The sequence below is a fragment of the Galeopterus variegatus genome, unplaced genomic scaffold (assembly GCF_000696425.1).
Source record: "Galeopterus variegatus unplaced genomic scaffold, G_variegatus-3.0.2 Scaffold2072, whole genome shotgun sequence".
NCBI classification, from domain to species: Eukaryota; Metazoa; Chordata; class Mammalia; order Dermoptera; family Cynocephalidae; genus Galeopterus; species Galeopterus variegatus.
The window spans coordinates 261,321-278,240 of NW_007728183.1; the positions used below are offsets into that span (position 1 = coordinate 261,321).

The 16,920-nt window shown below is 34.9% G+C and overlaps 1 protein-coding gene across 3 annotated transcripts in view; it reads left to right on the top strand.

The window, feature by feature from the left end:
* Positions 1-1,563: 1,563 nt before the first annotated feature.
* The window catches only part of ICE2 (interactor of little elongator complex ELL subunit 2), a 50,601-nt gene continuing 35,244 nt past the window's right edge, over positions 1,564-16,920 (top strand). Inside the window, exons 1-5 of one of the 3 annotated variants that reach the window (XM_008580351.1) lie at positions 1,564-1,704; positions 2,726-2,860; positions 4,661-4,765; positions 11,408-11,509; positions 12,624-12,743. In XM_008580351.1, coding sequence (XP_008578573.1) covers positions 12,627-12,743 — 117 coding nt within the window. In that variant the 5' untranslated portion in view covers positions 1,564-1,704; positions 2,726-2,860; positions 4,661-4,765; positions 11,408-11,509; positions 12,624-12,626. Of the gene's footprint in view, positions 1,705-2,725; positions 2,861-4,660; positions 4,766-11,247; positions 11,510-12,623; positions 12,744-16,920 lie in introns of all 3 variants that reach the window. The other 2 variants (XM_008580350.1, XM_008580353.1) reach the window with 2 other exon arrangements.

A 16,920-nucleotide genomic window follows, 5' to 3' on the forward strand; every position in this document is an offset into this window, starting at 1 on the left:
GCAAGATCAAGCAGTATAGCCCTTCAAAAGTAGACTTCCACTACTTTTTTATAAATTCTTATTAAATTAAATTGGCTTCTCATTCAACTTTTGGGTTTGTTCGTTCCTCACTTTAGCAGAAATGGAGAATCAAATCATTCTTCTGCTTAAAAATCAAAATAATTAAATGGTGCAATCACTTTGGAAAACAATTTAGTACTTTCTTAAAAAGTGTAACATAAATTTACCACTTAACTCAGCAATTTCACTCCTAGATATCTACTCAAGTGAAATGAAAACAAAGTTCACACAAAGATTTGTACACAAATGTTCACAGAAACATTCATAGAAATAGCTAAAAAGTGGAAGCCATCTAAATATTAATCAAATGTTGAATGGATAAACAAAATGGGGTATATCCATAATAAGCTACTATTGAGCAGTAAAAAGGAGTGAGCTAATAATACATGCTACAACACAGATGATCCTAAAAACATTATGCTAAGAATTCAGATGCAAAAGACTACATATTGTTTGATTTCATTTTATGAAACATCCAGAAAACGCAAATCTATGGAGACAGAAGTAGGTTAGTGATTGCCTGGGGCTGGGGGTGGAAAAAAGGATTAACTGCGAATGGTCACAAAGGATTTTTCAGGTAATGGAAATGTTCCAAAATTTGGTAGTATTCATGGTTGCAAAACTCCACACATTTACTAAAAATCACTTATTGGTACAATTAAAATGTGTAAATTTTATGGTATGTAGATTACAACTCAATAAAGCTGTTTAAAACACACACGCATGCACAAGCACAGTGGTTCCTTATAACCCAGAGAATAAAGTCCCAAATTTCTGGCACAGCATGAAGACCATTTCTAGCCCCCCACCCCCTTTCCAGTCCGATGGCCTTCATTTCTCCCACAAACAATGCAACAGCTTTTCCTCTTCCTCAGAACAGGCAGAGCTGTTTCACATTTGTGCGTTTTTCTCACACCTGAAAACCCACACCCCCTTCTCTGCCCAGTGAACTCCTACTCAGCCTTCAAAACCCAACAAAAATTAAACTTCCGTGGAGCAGTCTCTAAATTGTCTCTGTCAGAATGGGTTCTTTCCTCATTTGTGTTCCCATAGTCTTCTATAACATAGTGGGTGTATAGAATTGCTTCTCTGTATTATAATTCTTTGTTTACAATGCCACCTCCACTGTGTTTTATTCATCTTTGATTCATTGAATCCTTTCCAAAACCTGTGAAGTTACCCTATGAAGTACGTATTAATATCATCATCTCCATCTTACAGATGAGGAAGTCAGGATTAGGGAAATTTAGAAAATTTGCCAAAGGTCACAACCAAGTCTGTTTGGGTCCTTTCAGTAATGTACTTGTTACCTACCGGTCCTCCTTGCAATTTGTCATCCTCCCGCCCCCCTAGGTCGAAGTCTTTCTAGAATATCACAGCCCCGAGCCCCTTCAGCCCGAGGAGCGCCCTCTCGCCCTTTACTGTCAGAACCACACCGAGGGCGCGCGGTTAGGAGTAGGACGACTTTCGGGACGCACAGGCCCCGCCCACTGCGTCTCTGGTGACGTCGTCACGCAAGGCCGAGGCGGCGCGGTCACGTCCTTTAAATATGGCCTGCCGCGGGCGCGCGTGCGTGTGAGGAGTAGGGTGGAGCGTGTGTGGAGTGGGACCGTGGCCGGGGCAAGAGCCGCCGCGGATTATGAGGTGGGCGGAAAGGCTGCAGCTGAGGCGCGGACGGAGGGCACTGCCCTGCCGGCGGGCGCGCTCGAGGGGGGCGGGAGGAAGGAACATGGCGGCCCCCTCGGCCCGGCAGGGACCCTCCGCTCCCGGTTCTGGCGCGGCTCCTCCCCCGGCTTTGCTCGCCCCTTTTCCTGCCTTGCTGGAACCTTGCTTCTCTTCTGCTCTCCTCCCCCTTTCCCCTCAGGCGTTCGTTTTGCCTTCATTGGATTCCCCCTCCCCAGGCCCACAGTGGGTCGAAGTGTGAGAGGTTGGATTAAGTGTGAGCCGTCAGGCCCATCGGTGCCGAGAGACAGACTCCTCAATTTGACTGTTAGTTTCTTACGTACCACTTCATCAGGCCGCCCGAGGTGACAGGAGGAGTGCTGAAAATGGAGAGGTCAGGGCAGATTTTTAGTCCTGATGATGCCTTTAAGTGATCCTGTAAAACGTCACTTAAGTTGCCTGGACCTCAGTCTCCTCAAATGTGAGGTTCTCTTTTGAAAGGTCTAAGATTGTTGATATCCAGGGAGCTTTTGTTATGCATTGCCTGCCAGAACCTGCCCCATGACAGTATAGGATTGGGAACAAAAGCAAGATTTATTTTGGCAGTAAGGCAGCGGGGAAAGAGCTAAGATATAGAGCACCGAGCCATAAAGTGATCTAGTTATGTAAGCAATGAGAAATCCGTTCTATTTCGGCTCTTATTTCCTCGGTGAGTGTCCTAAGAGCGGGACCCCTGGAGTAGGTTAAATGGAGGACTCAACCTCTATCATCATTGCTGCTCTGCTACAAAGAACCTTGGGTACATTCATCTGTTTGGTGTGTTCTGTTTTAGGTGCCACAATCAACTGAGTGTAGATATTAGGAAAAGAATCTTCCCCACCTGAGTTAATAGCATCTGGCCTAGCTAGTCACTAACTTTTGATCTTGTCCTTTTTTTTTTTTTTTTTTTTTTTTTTTTTTTTTTTTTTTTTTTTTTTTTTTTTGTCCTTCTATTTTTCCTCAGTTGAGTGTAGATTCCGGAGAGGTCCTGCCTCTATTGGAGCTTCTGCTGCCAGACAGCAGAATTGTGAGCTAGAGTGAAGCAAAAATCTAGGAAGATGAGCTCTAAGATGGCCGTGAGTGAACCAAGACTGGATTGGTGAGTTGTATTTCTTTGAAATCCACTGAAGAGAGGTGAAGCAGAGCTGGTGGTTGTCATAGGAAAGGAGGGTTTCTGGCATGGAGAGATTTGGAGGAAATAGAAGATACAAGTTCATGGCCTCAGAATTTACCCTATTCGCATCTTCACTTACTGAACACTTGAGCTATAGCTGACTACTTCTGAGTTATAGCAGACTGCTCTTCCACTTTTAAAGTGACAGTAATTCAGCACTCCGATTATCATTATCCGATTATCATAGGTATATTCTGTCATGTGTTTATTGTTGGTCTCTTGTGAAGAAGAGATGCTAGAATTTTCTTGTGTCCAAGAACCTTGCCCATTTCCATATAAGTAATAAAACGACCCTTTTTTAAGAGTAGACACACTTTTTGTTATATTGGAATCTATATCAAGTGATAAGATAAAGGAATAGACTGCATTTTAGAAGTATAGGAGAACTTCACAAATAGAGAACTCAGTTAAGTAATATGGTGGGTTTGTAGACATCTGATTAGTACATGTGCTGCTTTAGATCATTTTAACACATTTACTGAACCAGCCAAGGAGGATACAAAAGTCACAAGAGGCTACAAAGATTATTAAAATAGTATGTGACTCAAAGAATATATCAGTATGTTCGATAAGTGTTTATTGCAAACTACACTCCCATCCCTAAGGAGCTCACAGTCCCCGAGGCTATTGACTTTATTTTTGTACAATGTGCAGAAACCTTAGAATTTAATGAGCTGTCACAGATACTGTACCATGACAAGGTAATAAGAAACTATACACTGGTGCATAGTAAATAAGAAATTCTAATTTTACCATTTATACCTTACTCATAGCTTTTTGGATGAACACCTTTAAAAACAGTACGACATGAGTATGAGCAAGTATGCTAGAATTTCCCTTTTGGGGAATGGGCCAGCCAGAAGTTGCCATTTGATTAAAGTGTTCTACTCTGGATTTTAAGAGGTGTGCACATTTGTGTTCCTTGCCAGTGCTATAAAAGTGTGTGTTCAGATGCAGTGCAGATACTCTTACATACCATTGGCGTTGTGAAACCAAATGCGGTTTAAAACCTTTGTACAATATCGTAGCCCTTGGAACTATCCACAGAATCCTACTAATTTTTGTCCTTTCTAGATTAATGGTTCTCAGTGCTTTTAACTTTTTTGATTTCCTCATTCAACCAGCATTTTACTACATGGAAAGCATTGACTATATAATATGTTAGTCTATAAACTAATTATGATGTTATGAAAAATCATTTATCACCCTAGAGGTGGTTTTAGCAAAGGCACACCATTTATTCCATTTGCCAAGTTAATATAAATAGGTAGGATATCATGTCTTTGTAGTGTCTTTTGGCTCTGCACAATAGTACATGAAGCAAAAGTAAATTGTGAAGCATTTTCTTTTCAGCAACCAAACATCTTAATGTTATGCCTCAGAGCAAGAGGTGAGCCCTACTCTTGACACACCCCTGATTGTACTTCAGTCCATTCCATTTTTAACTGTGGAGTCTCTCTGATATTTATTTAATCAGTTATTAAAGGAAATGCAAGGTTGATTGTTGGAGCTGGAGAACTTCATAATGGGCCTGGGCTTAATGCTAGCCAAGAAGTAAAACATGTAAGCTCACAGATCTGGTACATGAAACTAAACATATTAAGAGGTGGTTGGGATGGGGGTTTAGAGGGCATGTAGTTATAAATTATAGTTGTACCATTATGCTTCTTTTTCTATCACGAGATTTTGAATTGTCAAATGCAATTAAATTACTTTGTTTCACAGGGATATTTCCCCCAAAAACGGCCTTAAGACATTTTTCTCTCGGGAAAATTATAAAGATCATTCCATGGCTCCAAGTTTAAAAGAACTATGTGTTTTATCTAACAGGTAATATGTTTGTTTATTTGATTACTTATTTTCATATTTAATTGTTGTCTTTCTGGTAATTGGAGTTTTATATCTACACTATTAAATATTCAAATTATAGAAATGTAAAAAAAATAGAAACTAGAAGAAACCATTCTTAATCACTTTGGTATTTATCTTTTCAGACCTTTATCCACACATGAACATATATATACATATATGCACACACAAAATGGGATCATACTATAAAATTGTTTTGTAGTTTGCTTTATTCATTTAAAACAGCATTTTATATATCTTTTCGTGCCTCTCTTCTTAATGGTTACATGTTACTTCATTATGTAGATGTACTTTTAATTCATTTAGCTAGTCCTGTGTTGCAAAATATTTGTGTTCCTCTTTTTTTGTAATTATAAAAAATATTGGTGAATTTTTTGTAATTATTTCTATAAGATAAATTCATAGAAAGTGAAATGTTTGGTCAGACAGTATATACATTCTGTATTTTAATAGATGCTGTCAAATTTCCAAAGGTTTTTTTCCTCTCTGGTATGAAAATGACTATTAAGTGATAATTTTCACTTCTTTACTGCTCACCTGCCTGTAGCAACTCTTCCTTCCTTTTTGATTGACTGTTTCTACTCAGTTTTGAGTGAATCTGGAAACCAAATAATTAAGTTTATTGGAAAGGTGTGTAAATACACTAAGTAAGGAATTAGGAAGCTGTGTGAGGGGAGCTCAACATTTACTTTCATCGTTTCTCCTTTTACAATGGAAGAAGCACGTCTCCCCATCTTTCCTGCCTTCTTTATCCTTTCTGTCAGTTATCCCCTCTTATTCCTATGTTTTTGTTCTCTCCCATTTTCAGTCATCTTGATCAATATTTAAATATGCTCCAGTTTTTCCTGTTTTTAATAATCCCTGGACTCCACATTCCCTCCTAGTTATTTTCTTAACCTCCTCTTTCATTTAAATTTAAAGACTTCTTTAAAGACTAAAAATGTTTGCTGGGAGGAAATGAGGAACAAAAAAGCTGTCAGACATACAGAAAACAATTATTAACAAAATAGTGATAGTAAGTCCTTCTCTATCAATAATTATTTTAAATGTAAATGGATTAAACTCCCTAGTCAAAGCACAGATTGGCAGGATGGATTTTAAAAACTTTCCATTCACTGCACATTCCCCTGTACTTGCCTTTCTCTGAACATCCCACTCTAATCTGGCTTCCACCCTCACTACTGTACTAAATCTGCTCTCACGGTCATCAATGAGCTCTTGACTATGGAGATATTTCACTCTCCAAGTTTTCTGGTTACTGTGGTTATTCTCAGACTCTTTTGCCATCTTCATCTTCAGGCTTCCCTCACTGGCTGATCATCAGACTCCGGAGCTTTTAAAAAATACTGATTTTGCACCCTCAACCCAGCCTTTTGAATCTGAACCTCTGAGGATCGAGGATGCGTCTGTAGAATCGACTCAACCTATAATAGGTGTATGTGCATTATAGTACACACACACACATTAATATACCCCTCCTTTTTTTACACAATGGAATCGTACTGTATACGGTAGTCTGCATTATGCCTTTCTCCCTCCCAACATATCTTGGTGATCTTTCCATACTAGCATATAGAGATTGACTTCATTCTTTTCTGTAGCTGTGTTATATTCTATTGTTGGGTATATGTAATTTTTTAATTGACATCTGTTGATATCCATTAAGTTTGTTTCCACTCCTTTACTATTACAAACAGTGAGCATCCTTTTTATACATGTGTTTGTAAGTAGGATAAATTCCTATAAGTGGAGGGTATGTGTATGTTTGTTTTGGTAGATATTGCCAGATTACCATTAAAAGCATTAAAGAAAGAAGTGGTTTTTTTATTCCATCAAATGAGTAGATAAGTTCACATAAAAACAAGCAGAAGTTGTATTAAAGACACAGTTTCAAAAATGAATATTTTAAAGATGCAATTTCAGAAGCAACTTTCTCACCAAAATACATAATAATAATGTTTCTGCTTGTATCAGTTATAGAAGGTTAAGACAGTAGACCCCCTTATGTATGTGCATCTATGGATATTTTTTAAAACCTGTTTCTGTTATTCAGCTCGTACCATTTCTTAGGGATAACTAATTTCTTAAAACTTATTATCAATTAAACAAAGAATTGACTTTGTTTGAATCAAGAACGCTTTCCAATTCAAGTGTCCTAGGATTCAGAGAATATACATATATCTTTACATTTTTAAAAAACTTATCTTACCACTTTTAAACTTTATCTCACCCTTCACCTTTTAATACTGAAAATTTTTAATATTAATACTCTTTATCCTGCCACGGCTTCTTAATTATTTTAATGTTTTATTTTTCAAGTCCAGTTCTGTTCAACATATCCCTGGTGTGGGTTATAGCCAGGCTTTTTATAATGGAGAGGACATTTTGCTGGCAGTTGGGTAAACCTAACTCCTGAAATTGTTTTTTTCTTAGAATATGCTTTTTTTTCTTTAGATTCTTTATAACACAAAATGATTTATAAGTATAATTTACTTTTTAGTAAAGAAAAAATAAAGACACAAGGCATTGATATGATGTGTTTTTTTGTCTTTTTTCTAACCTTAAGTTTTTTTGAGTATTGATACAGTGAGGAATAGATTTTCAGGGTCTACTATTAATTTATAACTGTTTTCTTGATGGAAAAACCAGGAATAATGTAAAATTTTTATTATCTCTAACTTTATACTTTTTATGTTCTCTAATATGTTGGGAAAATAGTGATATCTTTAATTATGCTGCTTTCAACAATATGAGATTTTTATTCAACTCTTTTCCCTCTACAATAAGGCTTTTTACTCTGTTAATTTCAAGATTAAAAAAAACTTTCCTTTTACTCTGTATTCCGTAAATGTTTGTAAATTGAAAGGACAATTTGTATAGTGTTTTTACATATGAATACTGTAAAAAGTTAATATGATGTTACTTTTCTGTGACGCACCAAAAAAATTATGTTCATTAAATAATATTTGGAAAGTCCACCTAAGAATAAAGGAGAGAATTAAAATGTACTGTGAGCGAGCCATTCATGTAGAATTAGCCACTGTAAACAATTATGTTTTTTTAAAAATTAGCCTCTCATTGCAGATATTTATAACTGAGCTTTTAGCCAACAAGGGGGAAAATAGATTCAAATAGAAAAAAAAAAATATGAAGTTTTAACACATTTAATGTAGAGTCAAAGTAATGTAGAGTAAAGTAAGTCAAACTCAGAAGATACAGGTAGACTTGAGATGGAGTCTAGAAGCACCATTTCCAAATGCTACTTTTAAAGAAGCTACCAAACCAGTAGACTTAAAGTATAGGAAACTAAAAGTTTGGATTCTGCCTTTTTTTCATAGAAACTTTGAGTCAAAAAGGAGAATGGGTAGTTGACAAAATGAAGGGGGAAAACTTCAAACAATCAACTAAAATAAAATATAATGCTGTAAATGTGGATAGAGAAACCCTGTCAGATGCTTTTGGTTTGCACCTTGATGAAGATTTTGACAGCACTGCACATGGAAATAATCTTGATGTGCTGCCATTTCATTCTTTGCTGAATGTAGCCAATTTAAACTGCTAGAATTTCTTGACATTCCTACTCTGGCATATCTGAGTCAGCATCTTGTTGCTGCAGCAGCTTAATTAAATTTGCCAGTTTGTGCCACAAGGATAGACATGTTCTTATATTCAGAGAGACAGCTGTGAAGCAGTATTGTTAAGAGTTGTGGACACGGTACTGTTAGGTTTGAATAGCTCTCAAGACATTTTCTGGTGAGAAATCAATTTGCTGTAATACATTTCTCCCAAGATCAGCAGTTAATATTCATTTTGTTAACCTAAAATATGCTTATTTTTATGCAATTGTTGGAGAAACTTTAGTAGCTAAGTATGTCTTCTTTTACCTGTATTATTTTCAGAGCTAGCCTAAGCATCCTCGTTTTAATTTCCATAATTGTTTTCCCATTCACTAATCAGCTTTCTTGATTAGTTTATCATCCACAGTTTAGCTCTAAGAAAGTGGTCGAAATCTTTTTCTAAAATACTGTTCTCATCTTTTAGAATTTTCCTTGTATTTATTCTAATATTATAAAGTTGATTTAAAACAAATCAGTGGTAGTTTTGGATGGAGCGGAACTAATCCTTTATCTAAACAGGTCTAAATTAGTAACTCTCAACCTTATCAAGCCAAAAACCTCCTATTTTTTATAACAAATATTTATAAGAAATGAGACACTTCCTCTACTAGGCTGAAGTGAAATTAATAGATAATAATTACCTCAGACATAATTTTTAAAAATAATATATCCTAAATATACAAATGTGACATAAAAGGAAAATAAGTTATATTATATGTATTTTAATATATAAATGCATAGACACTACACCACTATAAAATACAAGGAAGTAGTAAGAAGTACCAGTTAAAATGAATAAGGTTGTATTTAAGAGAAGTGAGATAGACTATATCCTAAAATGATCATAGGAAAAATAAAAGAGAATAAAATGTACTGTTAAGTAATAACAGATCAGACTTATTTGTATATGATAAGAGAGAGCTTGAAGAGACCTCTAAAAAAAAGTAGTGTAGGATAGTGCCACACATTGTAGGCATCTAGTATTCCTCACCTCTAAATGCCTTTAATTGCCCTTCTCTTTTGTGACAACCCAGATGCACCTATAGACTTCCAGAATACCCTGAGGAAATTAACACTGTCATGATTGAGAACCACTGTTCCAGATATTTCTCCCCCCTTCCCTTTCTCCCTCTTAATCCTTGATCATGATGTCCTTATGGTTCTTCTCAGTCACCTATTCAGTATGTTTATTTTGGAAACCTGAGACCTCCATAGTCACATTGTATTCATGTACATATTGAATTTTTTTCTCTATTCACTTGACTAGTCCACTTGATTATAAGGTTCTGGAGAGCAGGGCTTGTACTTAATGTTGGTTGTATCTCTAGTACATAGCATAGGCTGGCACATGGTAATTACCCAATAAATATTAATGAATGGAGGAGTAAAGAATGAATCAATAGACATCCATCTTTCTCATTAGTTTTCCTTCCTGTGTGGATTATTGTTTAATTTGGAACCAAGTCATAAGAACAGTTACTGTGATGGATATTAGAGTTGTAGAGGCCATGGAAATAATAGTTTTTTGATGGACTTCTGAATTCTCTTGTTAAAAGTGTGGATTACAATAACTGAATAGCAAGAATAAAGACAGTTTATGAAAAAAATAGAAATTTGAATTTATATACCTTAATTGGGATAATAAGGTAACTTCTTTTAAAACCAGGAGTAGTGTTTCATAAACAAATGGAAACATTTCTTGGCGGGAACTGGGCATCTGGACCTGCTCCCTTTTATGTACAAAGGCAGAGGGAAAGGGCTCTGGCCCCTTTGGTGTTATGTCCTTGGTGCCAGTGGCTTCCTGTCCACTGGTTCTATCCTCAAGCTCTGGGACATGCGGAAAAAAAAAAAATACACACACACACATATGGTTACAGGCTTTCAAGCTATTCATACTTTCTCTTCTAGTACATTTCATTATATATATATATATATATATATATATACCAGAATTTTTCTTTTGCATCTGTAAAGAGTATAAAGACATTTCCATGGACTTAGCCATGTACATGAGTGATAGAAGATTGTACAGCTTTTCTAAAACCACTACTGCTTCCATACACTATGGCACACATGGTTGGGATTTTCTTTTTAGTTCTTGAGATAAGCAAAGGAAACTAGAAAATTTAGAATTTCAGTGAATTTGTTGACTTCAGGTTTGTGACCCCATTATATTCTGTTTTAGTGGCTTTTTTTTTTTTCCTTTTTGTCTTTTTTACTGACCGGCAACGGGATCGCAACCCTCGGTGTCGCGCCCGTACCGGGGACCGGCAACGGGATCACAACCCTCGGTGTTGCGCCTGCACCGCGCTCAGCCAGTGAGCGGGAACCGGTCTCCACATGGAATCCGAACCCTCGGCGGGAGCGCCGCCCTCTCCAGTGCACCACTGGGCCGGCCCCGTTTTAGTGGCTTTTGTTCACCACATTAACTGATATATCTTACTAAAGAATTTAAGCATTAAAAAACAATTAGCCTTATAATAAAATGTAAACGTGAAGTACCTGCATATGAAATAGGCAAGAATGATTCTCCCCTTTTCAATAAAGGGGAAAATCTTCTAAATTGAATAACTAGTCTGATAAGTATGACTCTTCCTCTCCATCAAGTAGTTGAAGGTAAGTTTGCTATGTGATCCTGTCCTACAGAATATTTAATCTGCACTAAATGGTCAAACATCAAAATGCAGGTGGCAGAGTTACATAATAATCCAGAATTTACTCTGTTAATCACACTATATTCTCCCTAGTGATTGAGAATCATGAAGTTCCATGATAGTAATCTTCATGTGAAAAGCACATATTTGTAAATTATATTTTTTTTTCCAGACGTATAGGAGAAAATTTGAATGCCTCAGCAAGTTCTGTAGAAAATGAGCCGGCAGTTAGTTCAGCAACTCAAGCAAAGGAAAAAGTTAAAACCACAGTTGGAATGGTTCTTCTTCCAAAACCAAGAGTTCCTTATCCTCGTTTCTCTCGTTTCTCACAGAGAGAGCAGAGGAGTTATGTGGACTTGTTGGTTAAATATGCAAAGATTCCTGCAAATTCCAAAGCTGTTGGAATAAATAAAAATGACTACTTGCAGTACTTGGTATGTATTCTATTCTTCAACTTCAGTAAAAAATATTAAAAATTAGGAAATATTTTTATTTTAAATTTGCTTTTATGTTTTTAGGTACAGTAATATTAACAAAAGTGGAAAATTTCAGGGGGTTACTTGACAGAGCATTAGTGCTTTACTTCTTTTTTGGGTTCTAGTTCAGATATTTTGCTCTAATTCTGAGCAGGTCTCACTCCAGTTCATCCTAAGTACTAGCAATAGAACTTTACATACCGTATTATACCAATTTTAAATTATTACTTTAAGTAGTTCCTAATTTCTCAATTAATGATGCTGTGCTGAACATCTTTATAACAAAATCTTTTTTCATATCTATGATAGTTTCCTTAAGATAAATTCTTAAAAATAAAATTGACAGATCAAAGACTATTTAAAGCTTTGATCTACAGTTACACAAGGGTAAATTGTTCCACAAAAAGTTCAAATCAGTTTATTTGGACCACCGTTGTATGAAAGTTTTTTATAAAACTATCTTCACTAGTACTGGACATCACCTTTTTTGGCTGTAATTTCATATAGGGAAAATGGTGATCTCTTATTTTACATTAATTTAATTTACATTGATTACTAGTGAAAATAAGCATTTTCCATGTGTTTATAAGCCATTTTTATTTCTTCTTTTGTAATTTGCCTATTTATATGGTTTGCTTATTTTTCCATTGGGGCATTTGCCTTTGTGTGTGTGTGTGTGTGTGTGTGTGTGTGTGTGTGTGTGTGTGTGTGTGTAATGTTAACAGCATTTTGTAAAATAAGCTTATTTGGTTGGCTGGTTAGCTCACTTGGTTAGAGCTCAGTGTTATAACACCAAGCTCAAGGGTTCAGGTGCCCGTACTGGCCAGAATCAAAATAAATTAATTAATTAAATAAGCTTATTAATTCATAAGCATGTATTCCAGTATTGTGGTGTTTTTAATAATAAGTTTATCATTATTGTATAATAATTTTTATTAACTTTTTTTGTGGTTTCTGCTTTGGATTTGATACTTTATTCTTAAAGTTCAAATTATTAGAGTAATGATTGAGAAGTGATTGCCTTTTAATGAAACTTTTTATTCCAAGACATGTCTACTTTTTTAAAAATCAGGATATGAAAAACCATGTGAATGAAGAAGTTACTGAATTCCTAAAGTTTTTGCAGAATTCTGCAAAGAAATGTGCACAGGATTACAATATGCTTTCTGATGATGCCCGTCTCTTCACAGAGGTAAAAAAAAAAAAGTCATATTTACACAAATTGTCAGTGATAGGCAATAACAGCATTCTAAAATGTGTGATGATCCTGCCAAAAAAATAGGGGACTGTCAATATTATCAGTTTAGAGACCGAGTTAAATGTAGGCTTTTTGTTCAGCTTGTATTGAAATAGTAGAAATATAGTACTAACATCTCAAAATCATGTACTGTAGTATATTCATATGTGTGTTTATATTTTTAATGATCAGCTACTGTATTTGAGAGTTACATTTACTCCCATGGATGGTGTGATCTGATGCCTGATTTCTCTTGTGAGTTATCTGGTCCATAAAAATGTTAATGGTCCTTTAGAACTCAGTCACATAAACTTGTATCCATTATCTTCTTGGTAACTAGCCACCAAATGATAAATTTCAACTGTGAGTTCATTCTTTGATACTTAATCATTCATGCAAATTTGTTAGCAAAACCTGTAAATCATCCTACCTTATACTCCACCATTATTCAGTGGGCCTAGGAGAAATTTAGAATACACTACTTAAATAATAACTATTAATATGTATTTTGATAGTACAGTTCATCTACAAATACTAGTCTGAATTTTTTTAAAGCTTTTAAAACTGGTCCCTATAAACAACAATGTGGATATATTTAGCACTACCGAATTCTACATTTAAAAAGGGTTTTTATGATAGGTTTTATGTGTATTTTACCACAGTTTAAAAAAACAAAACTGGTCTATAAATTGGGGAGCAGTAGGGTTATTAGTTTTTAAAAAAAACAACACTTTTTAAGGTGGAGTTTTGTTATTAAGATGAACCAGAAGAATTATTCTTCTTAATAAAAGGAAGAATTTGTTTTTATTTTCTCTGAACCTAAATATAATTTACTCAAATGGAATGTATATTTTTCTATGTGGAAAAGGAGTTGGTAGCTCCTCCTATTTTAGTAGTGTCTATGAAAGGACCAGAATGATGTTTTATAAACATAAATCAAATCCCCTCATTTCACTTTCCATCTCACGAATAGTCTTTACAAAGTTCTACAATGCCCTGCATGGTCTCTCCCGTCCCTCCATCCCTCAGCTGCATCTTCTACAGATCTCCCTCTCTCAGTTGTTCCACTCTCACCTATTAGCTAGCCTCTTTGTGTTTCTTGAATACTCCGAGTATGGTCCTGCCTTAAGGCCTTTTCATTTGCTGTTCCAGTCTTTTCTGGCAAGCTGTTCCCCAGATATCTGCATGGATTAGTGCCTTGATTCCTTTAGGTCTCTCTCTGTTCAAATATCACCTAACAATGAGTGGTGGTGATCATTTTCGTGCCTTTTTTTTTTTTTTTTTTTTTTTTTTTGGTAGTTCTTCTCTTGTGCCTGTTTTGAAGTTTTATGTGAACAGAATTCTTTTGTGCCTTCCTTCTTTCATTCAGTATTATGTATTTGTGAGAGTCACATGTTGTATGTAGTTGTAGTTCATTCATTTTTATTTCCATTATATGAATATGAATAAACTACAGTTTATTCTGTTGACCAAAATTTGAGTTGTTTCCCATTTGGAGCTATCCTAAGTAACTGTCATATGAAAATTCTCATACATGCTTCTTGGTGCACATGTGCATTTCCGATGAATATGTACCTAGGAGTGGAATTGTTGGATCATAGAGTATTCATATCTCCAACTTTAGTAGGTAATTGAAACTGTTTACCAAAGTTGTTATACCAGTTTACATTAAAGATTGAGCATGTTTTCATATACGTTTTGCTCATTTTTTCTTGCGAAATGACTGTTGAAGTGTTGCCCTTTATTTTACTGGATTGTTTGTCTTTTTCTTATTGATAGTGGGAGTTCTTTGTATATGCTAAATGCAAAAACTTTATGGGTTATATATGTTGCAAATTTTTTTTCTTTATAATGTTTTATTATTTTTAAATGGTAAACAATTTTATGTACTTATATACAACATGTTATTTTGAAATATGTATCCATTGTGGAATGAATGGCTAAATTGAGCTAATTAACATATGTATTACCTCACATACTTTTTTGTAGTGAGAACACTTAAAATTTATTCTCTTAGCAGTATTCAAGACTACAGTACATTCTTATTAACTATAGTCACCATGTTGTACAGTAGGTCTCTTGTACGTTTTCCTCCTAAACTGAAATTTTGTAACCTTAGACCAGCATCTCCCAACCACACTAGCTCTTGATGCTTAATGCCTCGATGCATTTTTTCACTGGGGTTTACAAAATTGTAATATTCTGATTGCATTGTTTATCTTCATTTTTAGTTGGAATAATTTTGTAAAAATATGCTTTCCCTCGTCTATTATATGATTTCCCAGTTCGTGTAGCTCAACATGTAGCATAATAAATACCAGAATCTTTCTCTTTATATTTTGAAAAAATTAATTGGTTCTATCTTATTCTCGAATGGTGATCATGTTTTTTTTAATATTATTATTAAATCATGGAGTTAATAGGGATGCTTATTGCTCCTACATTTGTCATTGTTTCTGAGAATATTTCAGTGAATAGAGCTAGGAAATATATATTTAAAGGGAAGAAACCTCTTTTGTCTTATTTGCTTTATTCCACATTACACTAACAGCTTCAGAATAACAGTACTAATACTACTAATCAATAGGATTACTGAAAACAATTGAAAAACATTTTTTATATGCTCTCCCCATTTTTTCCCACTTTTTAAAAAAAGATTTTACTATATCTGTATTGTTAGATGTTAGAACATATAAGCATTACATGTTAAACTCTCCCTTTTTAATCCACATTTAATTATTTAATCAATTTTATTGAGGTTTAATTTACAAGTAATTAAAAGTACCCATTTTAAGTGTGCATTTCAGTGAGTTTTGACAGATTTTTATACCTGTGTAACCACAACCACAATCATGATATGGAATGTTTCCATCACACCAAACAGATCCTTGGGCCTCTTCCCACCCACAGCCCTAGGAAACCACTGATAGGCTTTCTGTCACCGTGGATTAGATTTGCCTTTTCTAGAATTTTATAAAAATTGAGTCATATACAATGCACTTTTTTGTATCTAGCTTCTTACACTCAGAATTTTTTTGAGATTCATCCTTGTTGATGCAAGCATTTATAATTTGTTCCTTTTTATTCTTTTTTGTTTTATTGTATGATTATACCAAAATTGGTTTATATGTTCAACTGTTGATGGGCATTTGTGTTATTTCCAATTTGGGGCTATTATGAATGAAGCTACTATTAACATTCTTGTGCAACACTTTTTAGGAGCATATGTTTTTATTTTTCTTGGGTAAATTTCTAGATCATATGGCAAGGGGTTTAATTTTATTAGAAAATGACAAGCTGTTTTTCATAGTGGATGTTCCATTTTATACTCTCACCACCAATATATGAGAGTTCCAGTTGCTCCACACCTTTTGTTAATCTTTTAAATGTTAGCCAATGTAATGAATGTATAGTGTTCTCATTATGGTTTTAATTTGCATTATCTGATGACTAGTGATGTTGAGCATCTTTTTATGCACTTATTCACTTTGTATATGTTCTTTTGTGAAGTATCTGTTAAAATATGCTGATTTTTTATTGGCTTTTATTGAGTCATAAAAGTTCTTTATATATTCTGAATTCAAGTTCATTATATACGGTTTTCTCCCAGTGTGTGACATGTTTCTAAAATTTTTTAGTGTCTCTCAAAGAACAGAATTTTAATTTTAATGAAGCCTAATTTTTCAAAAATTTTTATGGTTAGGGTTTTTATATTCTAGCATAGAAATACTTGCCTAGCCCAAGTGGTTCTTAACTGGGGTCAGTTTTATTCCTTCACCTTTCTCCCCCAGGGAACTTTGGCAATGTCAGGAAACATTTGGGTTGTCACAACTGGGGAGGGGGTGCTTCTGGCATCTAGTGGGTAGAGCCGGATATTTTGCTAAATATCTTACAATGTACAAGACATCCACACACCACAAAGAATTGTCTGGTCCAAGATGTCAGTAGTGCTGACACTGAGAAACTCTGTTTAGCACAACTGATTGAAAAAAATACTGTTTTTTCCCTTATTCCATTACCTCATCATCATCATGTGGATCAATTTCTCTATTTTGTTCCATTAATCTGTATGTCTGTCTTTATGCCAATACTGCATGGTCTTGATTACTGTAGTTTTAGTCTCAAAATCATG